This window comes from Sebastes fasciatus, chromosome 23 (genome assembly GCF_043250625.1).
Source record: "Sebastes fasciatus isolate fSebFas1 chromosome 23, fSebFas1.pri, whole genome shotgun sequence".
Lineage (NCBI taxonomy): Eukaryota > Metazoa > Chordata > Actinopteri > Perciformes > Sebastidae > Sebastes > Sebastes fasciatus.
This window is the reverse complement of record NC_133817.1, coordinates 257,822-279,110: the sequence shown is the minus strand read 5'-3', so window position 1 is coordinate 279,110 and position 21,289 is coordinate 257,822. Positions and strand designations below refer to the sequence as shown.

The 21,289-nt window shown below is 48.1% G+C and overlaps 2 protein-coding genes across 4 annotated transcripts in view; one reads left to right on the top strand and one right to left on the bottom strand.

Annotated features, from left to right (window-relative positions):
- Positions 1-21,289, top strand: part of cog5 (component of oligomeric golgi complex 5) — a 67,633-nt gene that overhangs the window by 18,274 nt on the left and 28,070 nt on the right. For both annotated transcript variants that reach the window (XR_012592602.1, XM_074625021.1), the window contains exons 6-7: positions 362-482; positions 19,999-20,129. Coding sequence is in view for 1 of the 2 variants with exons in the window: in XM_074625021.1 (XP_074481122.1) it covers positions 362-482; positions 19,999-20,129 (252 nt within the window). In the remaining variant the exon portion in view is untranslated. The remainder of the gene's footprint in view (positions 1-361; positions 483-19,998; positions 20,130-21,289) is intronic.
- On the bottom strand, positions 8,643-14,937 carry gpr22a (G protein-coupled receptor 22a). 2 transcript variants are annotated; one of them, XM_074625562.1, is made up of 5 exons: positions 14,688-14,937; positions 12,003-12,676; positions 10,833-10,977; positions 10,576-10,722; positions 8,643-10,417 (listed from the first exon to the last, which is right to left on the bottom strand). In XM_074625562.1, exons 3-5 carry the CDS (start codon positions 10,953-10,955, stop codon positions 9,371-9,373), a joined length of 1,317 nt encoding a protein of 438 aa, XP_074481663.1. In that variant the 5' UTR covers positions 10,956-10,977; positions 12,003-12,676; positions 14,688-14,937; the 3' UTR covers positions 8,643-9,370. The 2 variants fall into 2 exon arrangements, with proteins under 2 accessions (XP_074481663.1, XP_074481662.1); XM_074625561.1 differs by lacking the exon at positions 14,688-14,937 and having other exon boundaries at positions 9,233-10,417; positions 10,833-10,959; positions 12,003-12,110.

Genomic DNA, 21,289 nt, shown 5'->3' with positions numbered 1-21,289 from the left:
GTTGGGAGAAAGAGGATCTTTGAGTTAGTTATAATAATACATAGATTGTTTCTTGTATATATGGAACATATTTGGAAAACATTAAACTGTTTTATTAACTGATGAAGTTAATGGAGCTGATGTGGAGCAGAGACGTGAACTGGTTGTGATTCCCTAAAGTGTTTTTGGAGGAGTCAGAGAGGAGACCTGAACTGAGTGAGTGAACTGAGTGAGTGAAGTGCTGCTCCCAGATCAGCCTCAGGTCTATCTCATGATGATGTCTTTATAATCTCACCCTCTCACCTTTCGTCCTCTCGCCCTCTCACCTCTCATCCTCTCACCTTTCGTCCTCTCATCCTCTCGTCCTCTCGTCCTGCTCCAGGTGGCCTGTGACCTGCTGCGGAGGATCATTCGCATCCTGTACCTGAGCAAGAGGCTCCAGGGTCAGCTCCAGGGAGGCAGCAGGGAGATCACCAAGGCTGCTCAGAGCCTCAACGAACTCGGTAAGGACGTAGACATGTTATTGATTATCTATATTCCTGTATTTGTCCTAACACTGTCGTAGTATACTGTATTCCAAATCACTGACAGCTTTCCGTTATACGTTGAAGCTGACATTGGGAATGAGTGAGGTCTTGTTTTTAGTAGAGGTGGACACAAGGCCAGATGTTGAGCTGTGGAACCTGTGTGTGGAGCGGTGGTAGGCTTCACTAGTGGTAGGCTTCACTAGTGGTAGGCTTCACTAGTGGTAGGCTTCACTAGTGGTAGGCTTCACTAGAGCCTCTAGTGTGGCTGTTTGTGCTCTGTAGGACCACAGGAAGAGGAGATTATACAGCAGCTCCAGTGATGACGGGGCCGTTGACCTTTCAGTCAGAGCAGCTGTAGTGTGCACGCCACGCTGCTGTGGGTCGGCTCCACAGATTAAACACTATCAGGAACTTCAGCAAGACCTGAAACTAAACATAGAAAAGGATCAGTCCAACAGTTCAGAACAGGTTTGTGTTTAACTCTGTCAGACTCAGACGTGCTTTTATATGAGTTTACCTTCAGAATGTAGAACTCAACTCAACTGAGTTTAACCGTCAACGTGTTCAAACAACTCTGCAGCCAAAGCAGCTTTTAGCTTCAGGAAGCTATCAGTTCTATCAGTGAACTGGTCCTCTAGCAGTGAACTGGTCCTCTAGCAGTGAACTGGTCCTCTATCAGTGAACTGGTCCTCTAGCAGTGAACTGGTCCTCTATCAGTGAACTGGTCCTCTAGCAGTGAACTGGTCCTCTATCAGTGAACTGGTCCTCTATCAGTGAACTGGTCCTCTAGCAGTGAACTGGTCCTCTATCAGTGAACTGGTCCTCTATCAGTGAACTGGTCCTCTAGCAGTGAACTGGTCCTCTACCAGTGAACTGGTCCTCTAGCAGTGAACTGGTCCTCTAGCAGTGAACTGGTCCTCTAGCAGTGAACTGGTCCTCTATCAGTGAACTGGTCCTCTAGCAGTGAACTGGTCCTCTATCAGTGAACTGGTCCTCTATCAGTGAACTGGTCCTCTAGCAGTGAACTGGTCCTCTACCAGTGAACTGGTCCTCTAGCAGTGAACTGGTCCTCTAGCAGTGAACTGGTCCTCTATCAGTGAACTGGTCCTCTAGCAGTGAACTGGTCCTCTAGCAGTGAACTGGTCCTCTATCAGTGAACTGGTCCTCTATCAGTGAACTGGTCCTCTATCAGTGAACTGGTCCTCTACCAGTGAACTGGTCCTCTATCAGTGAACTGGTCCTCTACCAGTGAACTGGTCCTCTAGCAGTGAACTGGTCCTCTAGCAGTGAACTGGTCCTCTAGCAGTGAACTGGTCCTCTATCAGTGAACTGGTCCTCTAGCAGTGAACTGGTCCTCTATCAGTGAACTGGTCCTCTAGCAGTGAACTGGTCCTCTATCAGTGAACTGGTCCTCTAGCAGTGAACTGGTCCTCTATCAGTGAACTGGTCCTCTACCAGTGAACTGGTCCTCTAGCAGTGAACTGGTCCTCTATCAGTGAACTGGTCCTCTACCAGTGAACTGGTCCTCTAGCAGTGAACTGGTCCTCTAGCAGTGAACTGGTCCTCTAGCAGTGAACTGGTCCTCTATCAGTGAACTGGTCCTCTATCAGTGAACTGGTCCTCTAGCAGTGAACTGGTCCTCTATCAGTGAACTGGTCCTCTAGCAGTGAACTGGTCCTCTAGCAGTGAACTGGTCCTCTATCAGTGAACTGGTCCTCTAGCAGTGAACTGGTCCTCTATCAGTGAACTGGTCCTCTACCAGTGAACTGGTCCTCTAGCAGTGAACTGGTCCTCTATCAGTGAACTGGTCCTCTACCAGTGAACTGGTCCTCTAGCAGTGAACTGGTCCTCTATCAGTGAACTGGTCCTCTAGCAGTGAACTGGTCCTCTACCAGTGAACTGGTCCTCTAGCAGTGAACTGGTCCTCTATCAGTGAACTGGTCCTCTAGCAGTGAACTGGTCCTCTAGCAGTGAACTGGTCCTCTATCAGTGAACTGGTCCTCTATCAGTGAACTGGTCCTCTAGCAGTGAACTGGTCCTCTACCAGTGAACTGGTCCTCTAGCAGTGAACTGGTCCTCTAGCAGTGAACTGGTCCTCTAGCAGTGAACTGGTCCTCTAGCAGTGAACTGGTCCTCTATCAGTGAACTGGTCCTCTATCAGTGAACTGGTCCTCTATCAGTGAACTGGTCCTCTACCAGTGAACTGGTCCTCTATCAGTGAACTGGTCCTCTACCAGTGAACTGGTCCTCTAGCAGTGAACTGGTCCTCTAGCAGTGAACTGGTCCTCTAGCAGTGAACTGGTCCTCTAGCAGTGAACTGGTCCTCTAGCAGTGAACTGGTCCTCTATCAGTGAACTGGTCCTCTAGCAGTGAACTGGTCCTCTATCAGTGAACTGGTCCTCTACCAGTGAACTGGTCCTCTAGCAGTGAACTGGTCCTCTATCAGTGAACTGGTCCTCTACCAGTGAACTGGTCCTCTAGCAGTGAACTGGTCCTCTAGCAGTGAACTGGTCCTCTAGCAGTGAACTGGTCCTCTATCAGTGAACTGGTCCTCTAGCAGTGAACTGGTCCTCTATCAGTGAACTGGTCCTCTAGCAGTGAACTGGTCCTCTATCAGTGAACTGGTCCTCTAGCAGTGAACTGGTCCTCTATCAGTGAACTGGTCCTCTACCAGTGAACTGGTCCTCTAGCAGTGAACTGGTCCTCTATCAGTGAACTGGTCCTCTAGCAGTGAACTGGTCCTCTACCAGTGAACTGGTCCTCTACCAGTGAACTGGTCCTCTAGCAGTGAACTGGTCCTCTATCAGTGAACTGGTCCTCTAGCAGTGAACTGGTCCTCTAGCAGTGAACTGGTCCTCTAGCAGTGAACTGGTCCTCTATCAGTGAACTGGTCCTCTAGCAGTGAACTGGTCCTCTATCAGTGAACTGGTCCTCTAGCAGTGAACTGGTCCTCTACCAGTGAACTGGTCCTCTATCAGTGAACTGGTCCTCTACCAGTGAACTGGTCCTCTATCAGTGAACTGGTCCTCTACCAGTGAACTGGTCCTCTATCAGTGAACTGGTCCTCTACCAGTGAACTGGTCCTCTATCAGTGAACTGGTCCTCTATCAGTGAACTGGTCCTCTACCAGTGAACTGGTCCTCTACCAGTGAACTGATCCTCTATCAGTGAACTGGTCCTCTATCAGTGAACTGGTCCTCTATCAGTGAACTGGTCCTCTATCAGTGAACTGGTCCTCTATCAGTGAACTGGTCCTCTAGCAGTGAACTGGTCCTCTACCAGTGAACTGGTCCTCTAGCAGTGAACTGGTCCTCTATCAGTGAACTGGTCCTCTATCAGTGAACTGGTCCTCTAGCAGTGAACTGGTCCTCTAGCAGTGAACTGGTCCTCTACCAGTGAACTGGTCCTCTAGCAGTGAACTGGTCCTCTATCAGTGAACTGGTCCTCTAGCAGTGAACTGGTCCTCTAGCAGTGAACTGGTCCTCTACCAGTGAACTGGTCCTCTAGCAGTGAACTGGTCCTCTAGCAGTGAACTGGTCCTCTAGCAGTCTACAGTTACAATGAAAGGGTTTAGAGTGTTTCATGTAGTGTTAGGGCTGCAGGCCCAGAAGTTTGTGCTTCTAAATTTCACCTTAAATCCCCATTGTATTGAAACTAGGGATGCACCGATACCACTTTATATCAGACCGAGTACAAGTACTTACATTTGGATACTCTCCGATACGAGTACCGATACGAGTCCCGATACGAGTCCTTCTCTGAGCCTACAGACCCTCGTTAACAGCCAGCTGGAGGGTGTGAGCGACACACAGCAGGCTGGGGAGTCCCGCATACGAGGCGGTGCGCCACGACCGGCTCTAGGTCGGCTTGGAAAGGCTCGGGGAGAAGCTGCTGGTGTCCTCCATATCAGTCCTCTGTTATGTCACCAACGGGCTTTAATGATGCTAGTTCATCATTTCCATCTCTTCTCTCCGTCTTCTGCACTTCATTGTATTGACATATCTTTCTTTCTTTGCTTCATCCTGTTGTTTTGTAGCTCCGTCTGTTCTGTCCTCTCCTCTGGAATCAGTTGACATCCTTTAATGGAAGACTGTTTTGATATTTGAGGTGATTTAAAAGCCCTCCTGTGAAAGCGGATTAGAAACCGATAACATGAAGGTCTTTGCTCATCTTTTAATGCTCCAGTGTGAAGAGGGTTGCTGCTCACAGCTTTACCAGCTTACCATCATTAAGGTTTCACCGTGCACACCATTGCACACTAAATGTTCAGAACACAGTGGAGAGGCACTGGAGCACAGCGTGCACGGACCCATGTGTTAACGTTTTACTGCGAGGTCAGTGCATCACAGCTCATTAGATCACTTTAAACTAACTCATAAAGGAATGTAGTCACTTACCTAAAGCACTGAATGAGGAACAGTTCACCTCACAAGGAAAGAGCAGGCACTCTCTCACACACCAGCTACAGCTCTCAGGAGTTTAACTCACACTGAGGATGAATCATTACATAATGAAATAGAGGCAATCCACTTCCTCCAGCTCCAACAGACACCAGCAGCACATCACCTGCACTCATAGTGTGTTCCTCCAGCTCCAACAGACACCAGCAGCACATCACCTGCACTCATAGTGTGTTCCTCCAGCTCCAACAGAACCAGCAGCACATCACCTGCACTCATAGTGTGTTCCTCCAGCTCCAACAGACACCAGCAGCACATCACCTGCACTCATAGTGTGTTCCTCCAGCTCCAACAGAACCAGCAGCACATCACCTGCACTCATAGTGTGTTCCTCCAGCTCCAACAGGAACCAGCAGCACATCACCTGCACTCATAGTGTGTTCCTCCAGCTCCAACAGACACCAGCAGCACATCACCTGCACTCATAGTGTGTTCCTCCAGCTCCAACAGGAACCAGCAGCACATCACCTGCACTCATAGTGTGTTCCTCCAGCTCCAACAGACACCAGCAGCACATCACCTGCACTCATAGTGTGTTCCTCCAGCTCCAACAGGAACCAGCAGCACATCACCTGCACTCATAGTGTGTTCCTCCAGCTCCAACAGACACCAGCAGCACATCACCTGCACTCATAGTGTGTTCCTCCAGCTCCAACAGACACCAGCAGCACATCACCTGCACTCATAGTGTGTTCCTCCAGCTCCAACAGAACCAGCAGCACATCACCTGCACTCATAGTGTGGAGTTAGCATGTTCTCCCTGTGTTGTTCAGAGGGGCTCAATTAGGTGAACTTGTGGGCCGAGACGATGAGCTGGAGTCAGTGTGTGAACGTTGTGAATCAGTGTGTGTACGTTGTCTCAAGCATCCTGTTCAGAGGAGGTAATGAACCTGAGGTGTGTGATGAGCTCACAGCAGGGAACCATTTCAACCTCTCTTCTATCAGCTGTTCATTGTAGACTTTGGTTCATTCTCCTGATCAGAGTTGTAGTTGTCTAACGGTGGCTGGATGTGACCTTCAGCTGTCAGCAGACCAACAGGGAATGTCAGCGCCACCAGTTATCTATCTGCTATACTACCAGCCTCAGTTATCTCCCATCATACACCCTCAGCTATCACAGTGTGGGTTCAGGAGGATGAAGTGTTTTCAGCACACACGCACACACACACACACACACACACACACACACACACACACACACACACACACACACACACACACACACACACACACACACACACACACACACACACACACACACACACACACACACACACAGAGCTTTTAAATGGGGTCAGTGTCCTCAGCAACCTCTTAAAGGTGATAGTGTCTCTGCTTCTGGTGCCAGTCGCTGGTTGTCCAACAATTCCAACAATTTCTGGAGTGGGCTTCGCCGCTTCGCCGCTTCGCCGCTTCGCCGCTTCGCCGCTTCGCTCCTTTGTGTTTAAAGGTCCCATATCAGCTCATTTTCAGGTTCATACTTGTATTTAGTGTTTCTACTAGAACATGTTTACATGCTGTAATGTTTAAAAAAAAACTTTATTTTCCTCATCCTGTCTGTCTGAATATACCTGTATTCACCTGTCTGTCTGAAACGCTCCGTTTTAGTGCATTGCAACAGAATTGCGTTGCTAGGCAACAGTTTGGGTCCATGTTTACTTCCTGTCAGCTGATGGGATTCACATACACTGCAACAGGAAATAAACTGGGACACATTTAGAATGTTTATGTTTAAAACTGTGTAACGGTCTAAATATTGTAGATTTGTGACATCACAAATGGACAGAAATCCTGACGGCTTGTTTCAAACGCACAGTTTCTGAATACGGGCTGTGTGTGTTTCTCTGTGGATTAAGCGTTTCGATACTTTAACAGTATTTATTTATATATCACTTAAACCTGCTTTATAATATAAAAGCCATGAAATGTCACTTTTTACAATCTGGGACCTTTAATGGTTCACGTCAGTGGGGTTTAAAGAGACTCGTCTGAAAGATGTTTTAATTTCAGTGCTATTTCTTTTCCCCGGGGCTTACCACTATTAGAACATCTTTATTAAAATGCATAATATGGGGGCGCTGCAGTAGCTCACCTGGTAGAGCGGGCGTCCCAGCTACCAAGGCTTAGTCCTTACCGCAGCGGCCCCAGCTTCGAATCTGACCTTCGGCCCTTTGCTGCATGTCATCCCCTCTCTCTCCCCCTTACAAATAAACTATCTCTGTCTCTGTCAAAATAAATAAAGGAATAAAAGCCCCCCAAAAAAAAAAGCATAATATGGACACTCTATAACTGAAATACACAAAATGATGTCCACACACTTTAGGTCTGGGACGGAGAGGAACGTTGGTGTAGACACGAGACAGTAGTCTGAACTATAGATTTAAAAGCTCACTACTACATGATGAATCAGAGAGAGGTGACTTCTGAGGAAACTGATCCACTGGTCTGATCTGTTATATCCCTCCGTATATCCTATAGCGTATATCCTATATCATATATCCCTATAGCGTATGTCCTATATCCTATATCCTACAGTATGTCCTATATCCTATATCCTACAGTATGTCCTATATCCTATATCCTACAGTATATCCTATATCCTATAGCGTATATCCTATATCCTATATCCTATATCCTACAGTATATCCTATATCCTATAGCGTATATCCTATATCCTATATCCTATATCCTATAGCGTATATCCTATATCCTATATCCTATATCCTACATCCTACAGTATATCCTATAGCGTATATCCTATAGCGTATATCCTATAGCGTATATCCTACAGTATATCCTATATCCTATATCATATATCCCTATAGCGTATGTCCTATATCCTATATCCTACAGTATGTCCTATATCCTACAGTATATCCTATATCCTATAGCGTATATCCTATATCCTATATCCTATATCCTACAGTATATCCTATATCCTATAGCGTATATCCTATATCCTATATCCTATAGCGTATATCCTATATCCTATATCCTACAGTATATCCTATAGCGTATATCCTACAGTATATCCTATATCCTATAGCGTATATCCTATAGCGTATATCCTATATCCTATCGTACATGGAGAAGCCAGAGAGCAGAGGGCTGCTGTCACATATTGTGCGTTTGGTTATTTATTACAAATGGTGACAAACAATATCATACCAATATATCCATACCATTCTATGAGTGTACATTGACATGTTTCTCATCCTATGCTAACCAGAGAACAGAACCAACCGCTGCTTAGATACAGAGTAATGACTGAATCCTCCTTGACTCCATGACTCCACAACATCCCATAATATGTCAGGGATAATGTACAGCGTGCCGGGCATTGATGCTGCACCCCGACGGCTCTCTGTACATTATCCTGCTTATTACACGGCTACTTACTGAGCAAATCAATATTATGACACAAAAACGGTCCTCCAGAGTCCCACATCAGAGCTGCACCCATAGCAACGGTCTGCTATACATAGCAACGGTCTGTTATACATAGCAACGGTCTGCTATACATAGCAACGGTCTGTTATACATAGCAACGGCATGTTATACATAGCAATGGTCTTCTATACATAGCAACGGTCTGTTATACATAGCAACAGTCTGTTATACATAGCAACAGTCTGCATAGCAACGGTCTGCTATACATAGCAACAGTCTGCTATACATAGCAACGGTCTGCTATACATAGCAACAGTCTGTTATACATAGCAACAGTCTGTTATACATAGCAACAGTCTGCATAGCAACGGTCTGCTATACATAGCAACAGTCTGCTATACATAGCAACGGTCTGTTATACATAGCAACAGTCTGCATAGCAACGGTCTGCTATCCATAGCAACGGTAACAAATAACAGACCGTAGAACGCTGTGATTGACCAATCAGAATGGAGTATTCAACACAGCCGTGTAATAAATATCAATAAATAACTCTTCATGCCTATGACTCCTATTTTGAGACATGTTTTGCACTGAAGAAAGAATCCAGTGTAAATGTAGTTGAACTCTTCAAACTCTTCATGAAACTCTTCAGCTTTAGCTGTGTTTCCTCTGATCTCAGAGAACTCCTCTTTTCTGAGGTCATTATTTTAGTATTCATTTAGTGAGCAGCCCAGAGTCCTGTCCTCCGCTGTTAATAACTGTTAATGTGTGTTTAGCGTGTTTAGACTTCATCATAGACTTCATCATAGACTTCATCATAGTCTTCATCATAGTCTGAGTTCTTCCAGGTTTTTCTCCAGATACTTTCCACCTCTCTCTCTTTGCGTAATCAAACTCCATCCATCCCTCCAAAACACCAGTTTTTATAAATGTTTCTGTAGTCTGTTACTCTACCAGACCAGTTCCCTTTGATTCTACATATTTGACATATTTACAGTTGAGTTAATCCCGTCACTCGGCGTCCTGCGAGCACAGACATTTCTGTCTGGCCTCCGTGTCCTCAAACGTGACCTTCTTGTTCCTCCTGGGGTCGATCCAGGAGTTATGAATGACCACATTGTTGGGCGTAGGGTCGGCCTCTACTACAGACACCACCCTCTTCTTCATCTTGCTTTTCAAAACCTTCTGGAACTTCTGGCGAGTGAAGGCGTAGAGGAGCGGGTGGAAGATGGTGGTTCCGTAGGCCATCACCAGGAAGCCCAGGCGGAGGCGAACGGTCAGATCACTGGGCCCGGTGCTGAGGATGATGGTGTTGAGCACAGTGATCGGAGTCCAGCAGAGTAAGAACGTGGAGATGATGAGAAGAGACATCCTGAAGACCCGTTTCTGCCTCTCCCGTCTCTCCCGATGACGTTTTACCGCTCGTCTCAGAGCGATGATGACGGACACGGATGCCCTCATGCCCAGAGTAGCGTTCCCCCCCGCCCGGACTCCGGTGCTGCTCTGGGAAGCGTCCGTGGACTCCGCTTGTGTCGCGGTGCTCAGAGAGATGGTGTTTTTGCTTTTCTGCTTCTTCTTCGGCAGGTTGTGCTGAAAGCGCGTTCCGATGCGGATGTTAAGAGCCTGAAGGATCTTGTAGTACGTCACCAGCATTACCACCGCTGTGAAGAAGAAGATGGGGATCTGTGCTAGCAGGTGATAGTACAAACCCAGCTCAGTGTAGTACTCGTTGGTATGAGTGACCACTACAGTCTGGTTCACAAGTTCTGAGCCAGAGCTGATGAAGAAGCCCACTTCCATGAAGGGAACCAGGAAACTGAAGAAGGACAGAGCCCAGATGGATCCCAGCAGAGCCACGGCTCGGCCCATCGTCAGCACGCGGTTCGCCGGCCGCACCGAGATGTCGTAGCGGTCCACGGTGATGGCTAGCACGGTAGAGGCAGTAGCTACGCTCGCGAAGGAGACGCAGGCCTCGTGGAAACAACAGACCATGGCTGTGTCCGCCTCCAGAGGAAGTAACACCACCACCGCCGTCAGCGGGATGCAGCAGACACACACCTGGAAACAAGACAGGAGGACAGGAGGACAGGAGGACAGGAGAATTTCTGAGGCAAGAAATCAACCATGTAAAAGCAAAGTAATCAGTAGGACTCAGTAGTGTGTCTCAGTATCCAACCGCTCCATGTAATTAGATGTTAGTGGAGGTCAGGACTCACCAACACATCCACCACGTGCAGGTTCATGGTGATGATGTTGGAGACGGCGCTGATGAGGTTCTGTTTCATACAGTAGAGGACCAGCACGGTGAGGTTGGAGCTCAAACCCAGAACTATCTCCAACAGCAGGAAGCCCGTCAGAGACACCTACCAAGGAACAGAGGAAGACCTTAGTGGGACATTCAGTGTTGTTTTAGTCAGAATAATACACGGTGATCATAATCACCCATTAATGAGCTGTGAAGCTGCAGCGTCACCTGGAAGCTGATGGGGTAGACAGCTTCGTCTGAGGTCATGTCAAGGTCGTAGGGGTCAGCGGTGTCAAGCACCGTCATGTTGCTCATGGTGGCTGCAGAGATCCGCTCTGGGGATGTGTGCATTATCCTGGTGGGAGGAAGAGGCCTGGAGAGCATCACAAAGGTCCGTTCAATACCAAATATTAAAAGCAGATTAAATTCTACCACATCTTCTTTTTATCCACCAGACAAGTGAACCTTTTCCTTTCAGGGAGGAATGTCCTGTAAGCAGGTGATGGGGTTAGGTTAGGGTTAGGGCTAGGTTAGGTTAGGTTAGGTTAGGGTTAGGGCTACTGGTAATATGCCATTCACCTCTCTTGACTCTGCTGCTCCACAATCATTGAGTGGATTCTCTAAGTACTCCGATTGTTGAGCTCCACTTCATCAAGTCATCACACTCGTACTGTATAAATCATCTGGCAAAGAAGAACTCAGCATGTATCTGAAATATGTTTAACTAGTAAATGATAACTGGAATATGCTTTGACTTGTTGTTGACATCATTATCTCAGTGGGGTTTTAGGTTTCTAGGGTGACTTTTACACAATGCTGAAGGACAATTTAGTAAACGTTGTGTTTGTAGATAAAGTTTGAGTCTGACCGCTGAGGATTTAAAGGAAGACATCACCTGGTATGGAAACATTAAAGGTGCTTTTTACTCATTTTAACTCATGTTGAAACTGCACAGAGGACAAAGGTCACATACAGTACATACACCAAACACGTCTTCACTGTATGAGCAGAAGTGTGGGAACATTATTGATCTTAGTGTGTGCTGTTAAATGTAAGGTCTATGTTGTCAGTGTTGGGGAGCGAGAGCCAAACAGATGATCAGTTTGTGTCGGGGCGTGTTGGTTTTAACACCAGAGACGTTGAGTTATGGCAAAGAGCAAACAAGTCCAGGATGCTTCAAACAAAGTGTGACTGAACCGGGTCAAACAGCATCTGAACCTGAAACCTGACAGGAGGACCAGTTAGAAGACTCTGTGGAGCCAACGAGCCATACGAGAGTCCTGGTTCGCTGGCTGAGCCTGAACACACCAGAGAATACTAGTATATTCTATTCTCTGGACGTTGCTCCTCTAAGGTTTGGACTAGAAAGTGTGAGAGTGATATCGGTCTTAAACTCACCACTCCCTCCCAGCAGCGTCCTCTCCAGCTCAGCAGCAGTCCAAGTGGCCTCTGCTCGTCAAACCATCCCACCACCATCAGTCTTCAGTCCATCCTCCTCATTTACAGCATCCTCTATGGGAACATGTCAAACTCTGAGGGACAATGAGAAGTCTTCGTGAGCTTTAGCTCTGGGGATCCCGGCTCCACTCAGGCGAAGGGAGAAGTCTGTTTGTGATCCACAGAAAGCAGCAGACGCCCTCCCCTCGTCGGGGGGCATGTGGTCTGCAGCATCAGTGCGGTGCTCTAAGATCAATGCGTTCTTTCATGCATAGCTCTGTCTCATTGTCCGTTGTGCTTGGCCCGCTGCCTCCAGTCTCATCCCCGCTTGAACATGATGCCAGAGCCAGAACAATCCTCCTGTCTCCACTTCTCTCCACTGTTCAGGTATCTGCTAGTCGTCACGATGCGGTCCACAGCTCTTTATGTCAGTGAACGCAGTAGAGATGAGCGAGGAGGTTCAGAGGGACATAAACCCATCAAATGGTTGTGATCCGAGGGGAGGCAGAGCTGAACCAAAGGTCAGAGACCCGGATGGAGGTCATATAGAGTCTTTGTACTCCTCCTTTATCCTCCACAGAATGATGTCATGTCCCATCGTGGTCACCACCTTCCCTCACATCCCATCTCTGACTCTGGAAGAAGAACGGATGGAAGATTTCAGTCCATGAAGTATGAAAGAAATAGATTAGTCACATTAAAATGGGATCTCTTCCTCCTGGTCTGCATGTTGCATCACGTCTCCCACCTACAGTCATTCCAGCTCATTCATCATCCCCTGACAGACAGCGAGCTCTCTCTGTGCTAATTGGACGCCTGTCTCTGTGTTTGCGCTCATGTTCGTGTGTTTAATCCGTTTTTGATGCCTGTTATCTTTGATGCTTCTTGTCATGTGTTGTTCAGTAAATGAGCAGTGAGAACTGTGAGCTGGTTGTCTGCAGACTGTCTGAAATGATATGCTGACTAACTGTCACAACAATGGGCCACACATGGTCTCAGCCTCTCTCTGAGCCAGATCACGACTTCACTGGACGGTCTCGAGATTTAAAATCTGGCTCTCGGCTTTGAGCGTTGAAGGCTGTAGTGATGGTGATGTCACGTACTGAAGACTGGCATTAAAGGTCCATATCACTTATTCTTTAATCAGATAGTTCCTGATTTAGATCAACATTTCACCATTTCTATTCAGGCAGTAAGGTGTTCCTGTAAGACTTCTTCTATTGACAGTATTTATTGTAATATTTGTGATTAAGAGACGATATGTCTGTACTTACACATGTATACTGTATGTGTATTCTTATATGCTACGATGAGCCCCTCGCTCAGTTTAGGAGGTGTATTTTCTAACTTTATAATATGTGTAACCAGTTGTACTATGGCCACGGACGATACTGAATACAACCTCTACTCCATATTCACTTCATATCTTCATTGTTAAACTTAAACTGTCCTCTGCTCAGACTGCTGTCTCTCAGACACACTTCGTACCGGCTCGGCCGTTCTCCAGATGAGCTGTGCTGCTCTTACAACACAGGGATGATAATATAGAGTTGGGTTTTCATTTATTGACTTTTCTGCGTCGAGACGATCTTTCAAGAGAAAATCACGATGCATCTAAGAATTGATTTTTCCTCACCTGTAATTGTAAATCAATACTACCTGAGATCAGCTGTTAGGCTGCAGATTCTCTGGCTTTTATTTCAGCAGCATTTTTCTGAAGGTTTTGTAGCACAAAGTTTCCATTCACACCGGAGTTTTGGTGGGAGACGATAACGTTTCTCTCTGCGGAGCCCCGTCACTTCACAAGACACGGGAAACCTCTGTTGGTCTGGAGGAGCTGCAGCAGTTATTTCTGCACAAACGTCCACTGAACATTCACTAGATATTCTCAGAGCTAAACTAACTCTTCTGCAGTGTGGAGTGAGCAGCATGCACGTGAGAGGTGGAGAGAGAGAGAGAGAGAAGGAGCGCGGTGTGTGAGTGAAGGCAGGCAGAGGAGCAGAGGAGCAGAGGAGCAGAGACTCCGGTCCTGGAGACCAAAGCTACGGTCTCCCCCGCGTCCTCCGACCGCGGCCAACACTGTTTAACAGCTTCACTAGATACAACCAAGAGGTTTTGGTGCTTCACTGGAGTTTGTGTTGGAGTCTGAGTCTGAACAGCGGAGACACACGAGAGACCATGAGACACCGACCAGCAATGATTTATACCTGAACAAGTTACTAACAGGAACTTTAAACTGAAGAATAATAAACAACAATGGAAATAATAGTTCCATCTGCTCTGAGCTTTAATGTCTTACATTCAGTTCAGTGTTGTATGAGGATATTTATCCATCACATCAGACATCTGTCCTGTAGGCTGCTTCTCTCTGATCACTTCAGTGTTGTATGAGGAGAACTCGTCTCTTCTGGAGTCAGTGAACTCAGCTCAGCTGGTGGAGACCCGTACTCCTTCGCTGTTTGACAGCCAGTCATTTAGTCTAATTATTCTCCACTCAGAATAGTCTCTGCTTGAGAATGGTGACTCACAGACGGAACAACATGTCAGCAGGCTGTGTGGAGCTCACAGAGCCTTCGTGCATCACATTCACATCGCCTCGCTATCAGGAGAGCGATAACGGTGTTAGTGCATGATGTGTTAGTTTACCTCCAGACGGAGACCATTCCTCAGTGATCCTCGGGTCTGTCGGACTGTTGTCCTCTCCTCCAGTCTCAATGTCCAGAGGTGGTTCAGAGTCCACAGCTGATCACCCTGAGAGGAGGAGGCTCAGTGTTGTAGTCCATCATTCAGGGAGGCTGGTTAGTTCGTCCATCAGGATGGAAATGAGACCGGGAGAGAGCATGCAGTCACGGAGAGATACTGACGCTGCTGCTCTGTCTCTCTTTCTCTCTCTCTCTCTCTCTCTCGCTCTCTCTGTCTCTCTCTCTCTCTCTCTCTCTCTCTCTCTCTATCTGCTCTGCTCTGTCTCTGCTCTCTCTCTCTGCTCTGCCTCTCTTTCTGTAGGTCTGTCTCTCCGTCCTGCTTCCCGTCTCTCTCTCTGTGTCTGCCTCCAGTAGCTCTTCCTACTCCCCCCCTCCCTTCTTCCCTTCTTCCCTCTGAATTTGTCTCCTTCTCTTATTCCCCCCTTCACACCTCCTCTCTGACTAATTGGACTCACAAAGCAGACGTAACACTCGTCTCATATTGTCTTTCCTTAATCTCTCTTTGTGTTGTGCTGCCGGTAGTAAACGGGGACAACAGCGCTCAGATCTTCTGTTTGTCTTTGAGTCCTTGTTTCTGTCTCCTGATGTGTTTGTCCTCATTAGAGAGCCCAGGTAGGAGATGGTGTCCATGACGATACTAATGGCAGCATCCTTCCTCTCAGGACTTTGGCCACTCCTCCTCCTCTGCTGCTGGTGTTTGCATAGCGCCTGCCGGATGGTTTCATGCTTAATTGTCCCAATCTGGCGACCGTCGGCGCCCTCGCCGTGTTGCACCTTATTGCCTGGCGAGCGTATCTGGAAGGAAGCTAGTGAGCGACTGGACTAATTAGGGCTACTAGGCATTGACATGGCAACAACAGCAGCGCCGGCCGCGGCCAATGTGAACACAGACTGATGGATCAGAATTCAGATCAGGGCTCGTCTGCTGTCGTACAACCGTCCACTGATAACAGAAGAACTCCTGATTCCTCACACCCCCCCCCCCCAGCTCTTCATCTCTCACATGTGTTTATTCAGGCAGTGTAAGCAGACATGATGGGGTCCAGTCCAACTGTTCTACTGACATGCACAACTCAGCGGGAGGCATGTTTCCCCCCCAGATACAAGCCTGGAGAGAGAGATGGCAGACAGCAGGGTATGGAGAGAGGAAGAGAGACAGTTACAGTCAGCAAACATGAGCATGATATGAGAGAGAGGCAGAAATAGAAGGAGATGGAGACAGCTCAGAGACTAAGAGAGAAAATAAAGACAGTTACAGACGTTATATCTCAGCAAACACGACAATGAAGTGTGATGGGCTGGTTTCACACCTCCAGCTGCTGTAAGCACAGTGGATGTGACTAAACATCCACCACTGTGACATGAAGGCTGTCGACCGGCTAGTCTAACGGCTGCTGGCTAATCCCTCGCTATGCTATCTCTAACAGACGTATATACAGGAGGCCTGAGAAGAAGTGTGTGTGTGTGCTTTGTATTTATGAAGCAGCAGTCATGGACTCGGTGTCTACAGCGGGTTAAGAAGGTTATTTTTGGAGTCATTGGGCAAAAACTCCATGATAACCTTTCAGCATATTCTAGTTCAAGTTGTACCCCAGGGCAGGAGGTTCTCTGGAAAGGGCAACAAATATACAATACAGCCCTCGTCCTGCAGCTCTCCTCTCCTAACACCCCCGACCAGACCAGCACAGGCATGTGCACGTGCAGCGAAGGCTGGCCCGTGTTGTCTGATCCAATAGAAGAGCTACTGGAGCTCAAACTGCTGAAACAGTTAATGCTGGTTCTGATAGAAAGGTGTCAGAACACACAGTGAGGAGCAGTTTGTTGGTACGGGGACCGGTCAGGGTGACCTGATGGGGACCGGTCAGGGTGACCTGATGGGGACCGGTCAGGGTGACCTGATGGGGACTGGTCAGGGTGACCTGATGGGGACTGGTCAGGGTGACCACGCTGACCTCATGTTATGGCTGATCGGTGTATAGCGGCAGTTCTACTGAACTGAGGACTATTGTCCTGTTTTGAGATGACAGACTGTGATTTGAGGCTCTAGCCGGCTACAATACGGGCGAAGCTTCTCAGAGATGGAGATAAAATGTTGTTAATAGTTTAACCATCATGGCTAGTTAAAGTTAAACTATTAGCCAAGTTGCCAACTTTGGGTGAGTTAGACTTGGGCTTAATCATGTGCACATATCTGGACTCAACTCACCATCAGGGTTTAAAATAGTATGCAGCTTACACATGCGGAGGGAGCTTATGTCTGAGATTTAAGAGTGCAGCCTGACTACGTCCACCAGGACGTCCACCCAGAGAGATACTCACAATATGAGACATTCACTAACCCAATAAAAGACACACAGGTTCATTCACTAATGGAAGTCAGAGATGTGTTGTTTCCAACATCAACACGACACGACACTGTTTTATTGAATGTTCTCTGGTATCCAGAACACCAGAACCTGTCCGACTGATACCAGATGAGCTCCTGACAGCGAGACGCTGCAGCACTCAGTCAGTCACTTTTTACCTCGTTTTGTTTTTTTGTGTTTGAACGTTTCTCTTCTGTGATCGCTGCCCCTTCACGTATACAATAGAACCAGGAAACAGTCTTCGATATCAGAGCGGTTAGCTTTGCGGTGGAATATAACCACTAACAGCTCCTTGTGTTCCCGGAGCTACGACGCATCGGTACAAAGACAGCTACACCGGTCTGTCTTGGATCCAGCCGCTGAGCTGTGGTTTTTAGCCTGCTTCATGAACCCCCTCAGATCTACCTCTACCTCCACCTCCTTCTTCATCTGCCCTCAGTGATTACGACTTCCTGACTGTTAGATGTGCTCTGATAAACAGGAGGCAGATCTGTCACTAACCCACTCAGCTGATTACCTCCATCACCAGGGTGATGCTAACGGGAGTTACACTCTGACATGCTGCTAATGCTGGGATATCCACCATATCCACCATATCCACAATATCCACCATATACACAATATCCACCATATCCACAATATCCACAATATCCACCATATCCACAATATCCACCATATCCACCATATCCACCATATCCACAATATCCACCATATCCACCATATACACAATATCCACCATATCCACAATATACACCATATACACAATATACACAATATACACAATATACACAATATACACAATATACACAATATCCACCATATCCACTGGTCCAACAGTCCAACGGTCCACTGGTCCAATGGTCCACTGGTCCAACGGTCCAACGGTCCAACGGTCCAACGGTCCAACGGTCCAACGGTCCAACGGTCCAACGGTCCACTGGTCCACTGGTCCAACGGTCCAACGGTCCAACGGTCCAACGGTCCAACGGTCCAACGGTCCAACGGTCCACTGGTCCAACGGTCCACTGGTCCAATGGTCCAACGGTCCAACGGCTCAACAGTCCACTGGTCCAATGGTCCACTGGTCCAATGGTCCACTGGTCCAATGGTCCAATGGTCCAACGGTCCAAGGGTCCAACGGTCCACTGGTCCAACGGTCCAATGGTCCAATGGTCCAATGGTCCAATGGTCCAATGGTCCAATGGTCCAACGGTCCAAGGGTCCAACGGTCCACTGGTCCAACGGTCCAACGGTCCAACGGTCCAACGGTCCACCGGTCCACCGGTCCACCGGTCCACCGGTCCAATGGTCCACCGGTCCACCGGTCCAACGGTCCACCGGTCCACCGGTCCACCGGTCCACCGGTCCACCGGTCCACCGGTCCAACGGTCCACCGGTCCAACGGTCCAACGGTCCAACGGTCCAACGGTCCAACGGTCCACCGGTCCACCGGTCCACCGGTCCAATGGTCCACTGGTCCACCGGTCCACCGGTCCACCGGTCCAATGGTCCACTGGTCCAACGGTCCAACGGTCCAACGGTCCACCGGTCCACCGGTCCACCGGTCCACCGGTCCACCGGTCCAATGGTCCAATGGTCCAACGGTCCAACGGTCCAACGGTCCAACGGTCCACCGGTCCAACGGTCCACTGGTCCACCGGTCCAACGGTCCAACGGTCCAACGGTCCACTGGTCCACTGGTCCAATTGTCTACTGGTCCAATGGTCCACTGGTCCACTGGTCCAATGGTCCAATGGTCCAACGGTCCAATGGTCCACTGGTCCAATAGTCCAATGGTCCAGACCGCGGCCGGAGGGAACAGGGGAAACACTGGAGTTTTGGTTGGAGACGATAACGCTTCTCTCTGACTGTGAATGGTAGCGTTGACTCTCTGAGAGTGAACAGCAGCAGCAGAGATCATGGCAGCAGTTTGACGGGTTACATCAGTTTTAATTTCATATCAGCCCAAAACCAGATTCAGTTATAAGACAAGTGAATATTTCTCTGTGTGAAGAACAGTCAGGCTTTAAAGCAGATGGGAGGAGAACCACTGAGGAGGTAAAGCAGAGTGGAGTTTAATGTTTAACACAGTCACAAGTGTTCTGTGCTTCTTTGAAACAAGTGTTGTTGACTAATCTGTCCAGCTGACTCGTCCCGCTGTCATCGTCTCCGTCAACGGACCGCAGATTCAATAACAGAATATGAAAATATGATAATCACAAAGAAGATCCAGGCTGACTGGGCCTCACTTCTCTTTATTAGGAGATGTGTACATGATCATCCACCTGAAGTAACGTCTACTGGGCTCTACTGGGCTCTACTGGGCTCTACTGGGTTCAACTGGGGTCTACTGGGGTCTACTGGGGTCTACTGGGGTCTACTGGGCTCTACTGGGGTCTACTGGGGTCTACTGGGCTCTACTGGGGTCTACTGGGGTCTACTGGGGTCTACTGGTCTCCCTCCAAAGACACATAATCAATACAAAAATCAAATATCATTTCTTCAAACAGTGATGACTAGAGTCCTGGATATCTGAGTCTCTGAAGGACTAGAGTCCTGGATATCTGAGTCTCTGAAAGACTAGAGTCCTGGATATCTGAGTCTCTGAAGGACTAGAGTCCTGGATATCTGAGTCTCTGAAAGACTAGAGTCCTGGATATCTGAGTCTCTGAAGGACTAGAGTCCTGGATATCTGAGTCTCTGAAAGACTAGAGTCCTGGATATCTGAGTCTCTGAAGGACTAGAGTCCTGGATATCTGAGTCTCTGAAGGACTAGAGTCCTGGATATCTGAGTCTTTGAGAACCTGAATGGAGAAGAACCTGTAAAATGTGATGTAATGTCTAATGAGTGGTCTCTGTGTGTCTCTGTGTGTCTCTGTGTGTCTCTAGACTACCTGTCTCAAGGTGTGGATCTGAGCGGCATCGAGGTGATAGAGAACGACCTGCTGCTGATCAGCAGAGCCCGGCTGGAGGTGGAGAACCAGGCCAAGAGACTGCTGGAGCAGGGCATGGAGATCCAGGTACTAAACAACACTACTATAAAACAACACTAGATAGATGGTCCTGGTTCTGTTGGGCAGCCTGACCTTTGACCCATGGGAAGAAGATAGAAGCCTGGTTCTGTTGGGCAGCTTGACCTTTGACCCATGGGAAGAAGATAGAAGCCTGGTCCATTATGTACCGTCAGCGGTGATAACCTCATTCTAATAATCTGATCTTCTTCAGTTTTACTTTGCTCTATATGCTACCTCAACTTTTCCGCCATTCTCTAACTCTGTATACCGGTCTGGTCCGGTCTGGTCTGGTCTGGTCCGGTCTGGTCCGGTCTGGTCCGGTCTGGTATGGTCTGGTCCGGTCCGGTCCGGTCCAGTCCAGTCCGGTGTTGGCTGGCCTAATATCTAACCCACCTCTAGCAGACATACATCTCTTCTCCACTTCTGGCTCCCGTTGAGGACTGCTGGATGTTAATCAGAGTGTTCTGGTTCTGAGGAGTAGCTGGGTCACAGAGAGAAGCATCATACAGTAGTACTACATTAACTCTGGGATTAATCACTACTCTGTGTTTACAGTCTCCAGCAGCATGCAGCTGTTACATCATTATTTATCTGGCTCTGCTGAACATCTGGTGACATCAGGAGCCCGTCCTGTCTGTCATTTCTTCTTCTACTGTTAGTGTTGTGTGGTCAGATGTAGTTAAAGGAAAGGAGCTTCGGTTAGATGGAAGCTGTTGAGCTGTTGGTTGGGAGTTAAACAGAAGAGAGATGAGCACGTTGTGTATGTGTCCTCCTGTAAAGTACATGTGAGAGAGGGAGCACATGTGAGCTCTGCTAACCTTCATCTGCCCCAGAAAGCCTCGTTCTCAGGGGGACGGTGTCCCAGTAAAGACGCTGTGCTCTTCCCTCTGTGTGTGTGTGTGTGTGTGTGTGACAGTCTGTTCAGTGTCCACGCTGAAATATCACCAGAGTCCAGAAGAGAGTTGTAGCTTCAGCCCGTAGAGCAGCTTCAGCCCGTAGAGCAGCTGAAGCTCGTAGAGCAGCTTCAGCCCGTAGAGCAGCTTCAGCCCGTAGAGCAGCTTCAGCCCGTAGAGCAGCTGAAGCCCGTAGAGCAGCTGAAGCCCGTAGAGCAGCTGAAGCCCGTAGAGCAGCTGAAGCCCGTAGAGCAGCTTCAGCCCGTAGAGCAG

Excerpts from the sequence above, each read along its gene's own strand:
- gpr22a (XM_074625562.1), bottom strand. The coding sequence starts at position 10,955 with ATGCACACATCCCCAGAGCGGATCTCTGCAGCCACCATGAGCAACATG. Across the intron at positions 10,723-10,832 it reads TCTACCCCATCAGCTTCCAG|GTGTCTCTGACGGGCTTCCT; the intron begins GTGACGCTGCAG and ends GTTCCTTGGTAG. Across the intron at positions 10,418-10,575 it reads TGCACGTGGTGGATGTGTTG|GTGTGTGTCTGCTGCATCCC; the intron begins GTGAGTCCTGAC and ends TCTTGTTTCCAG.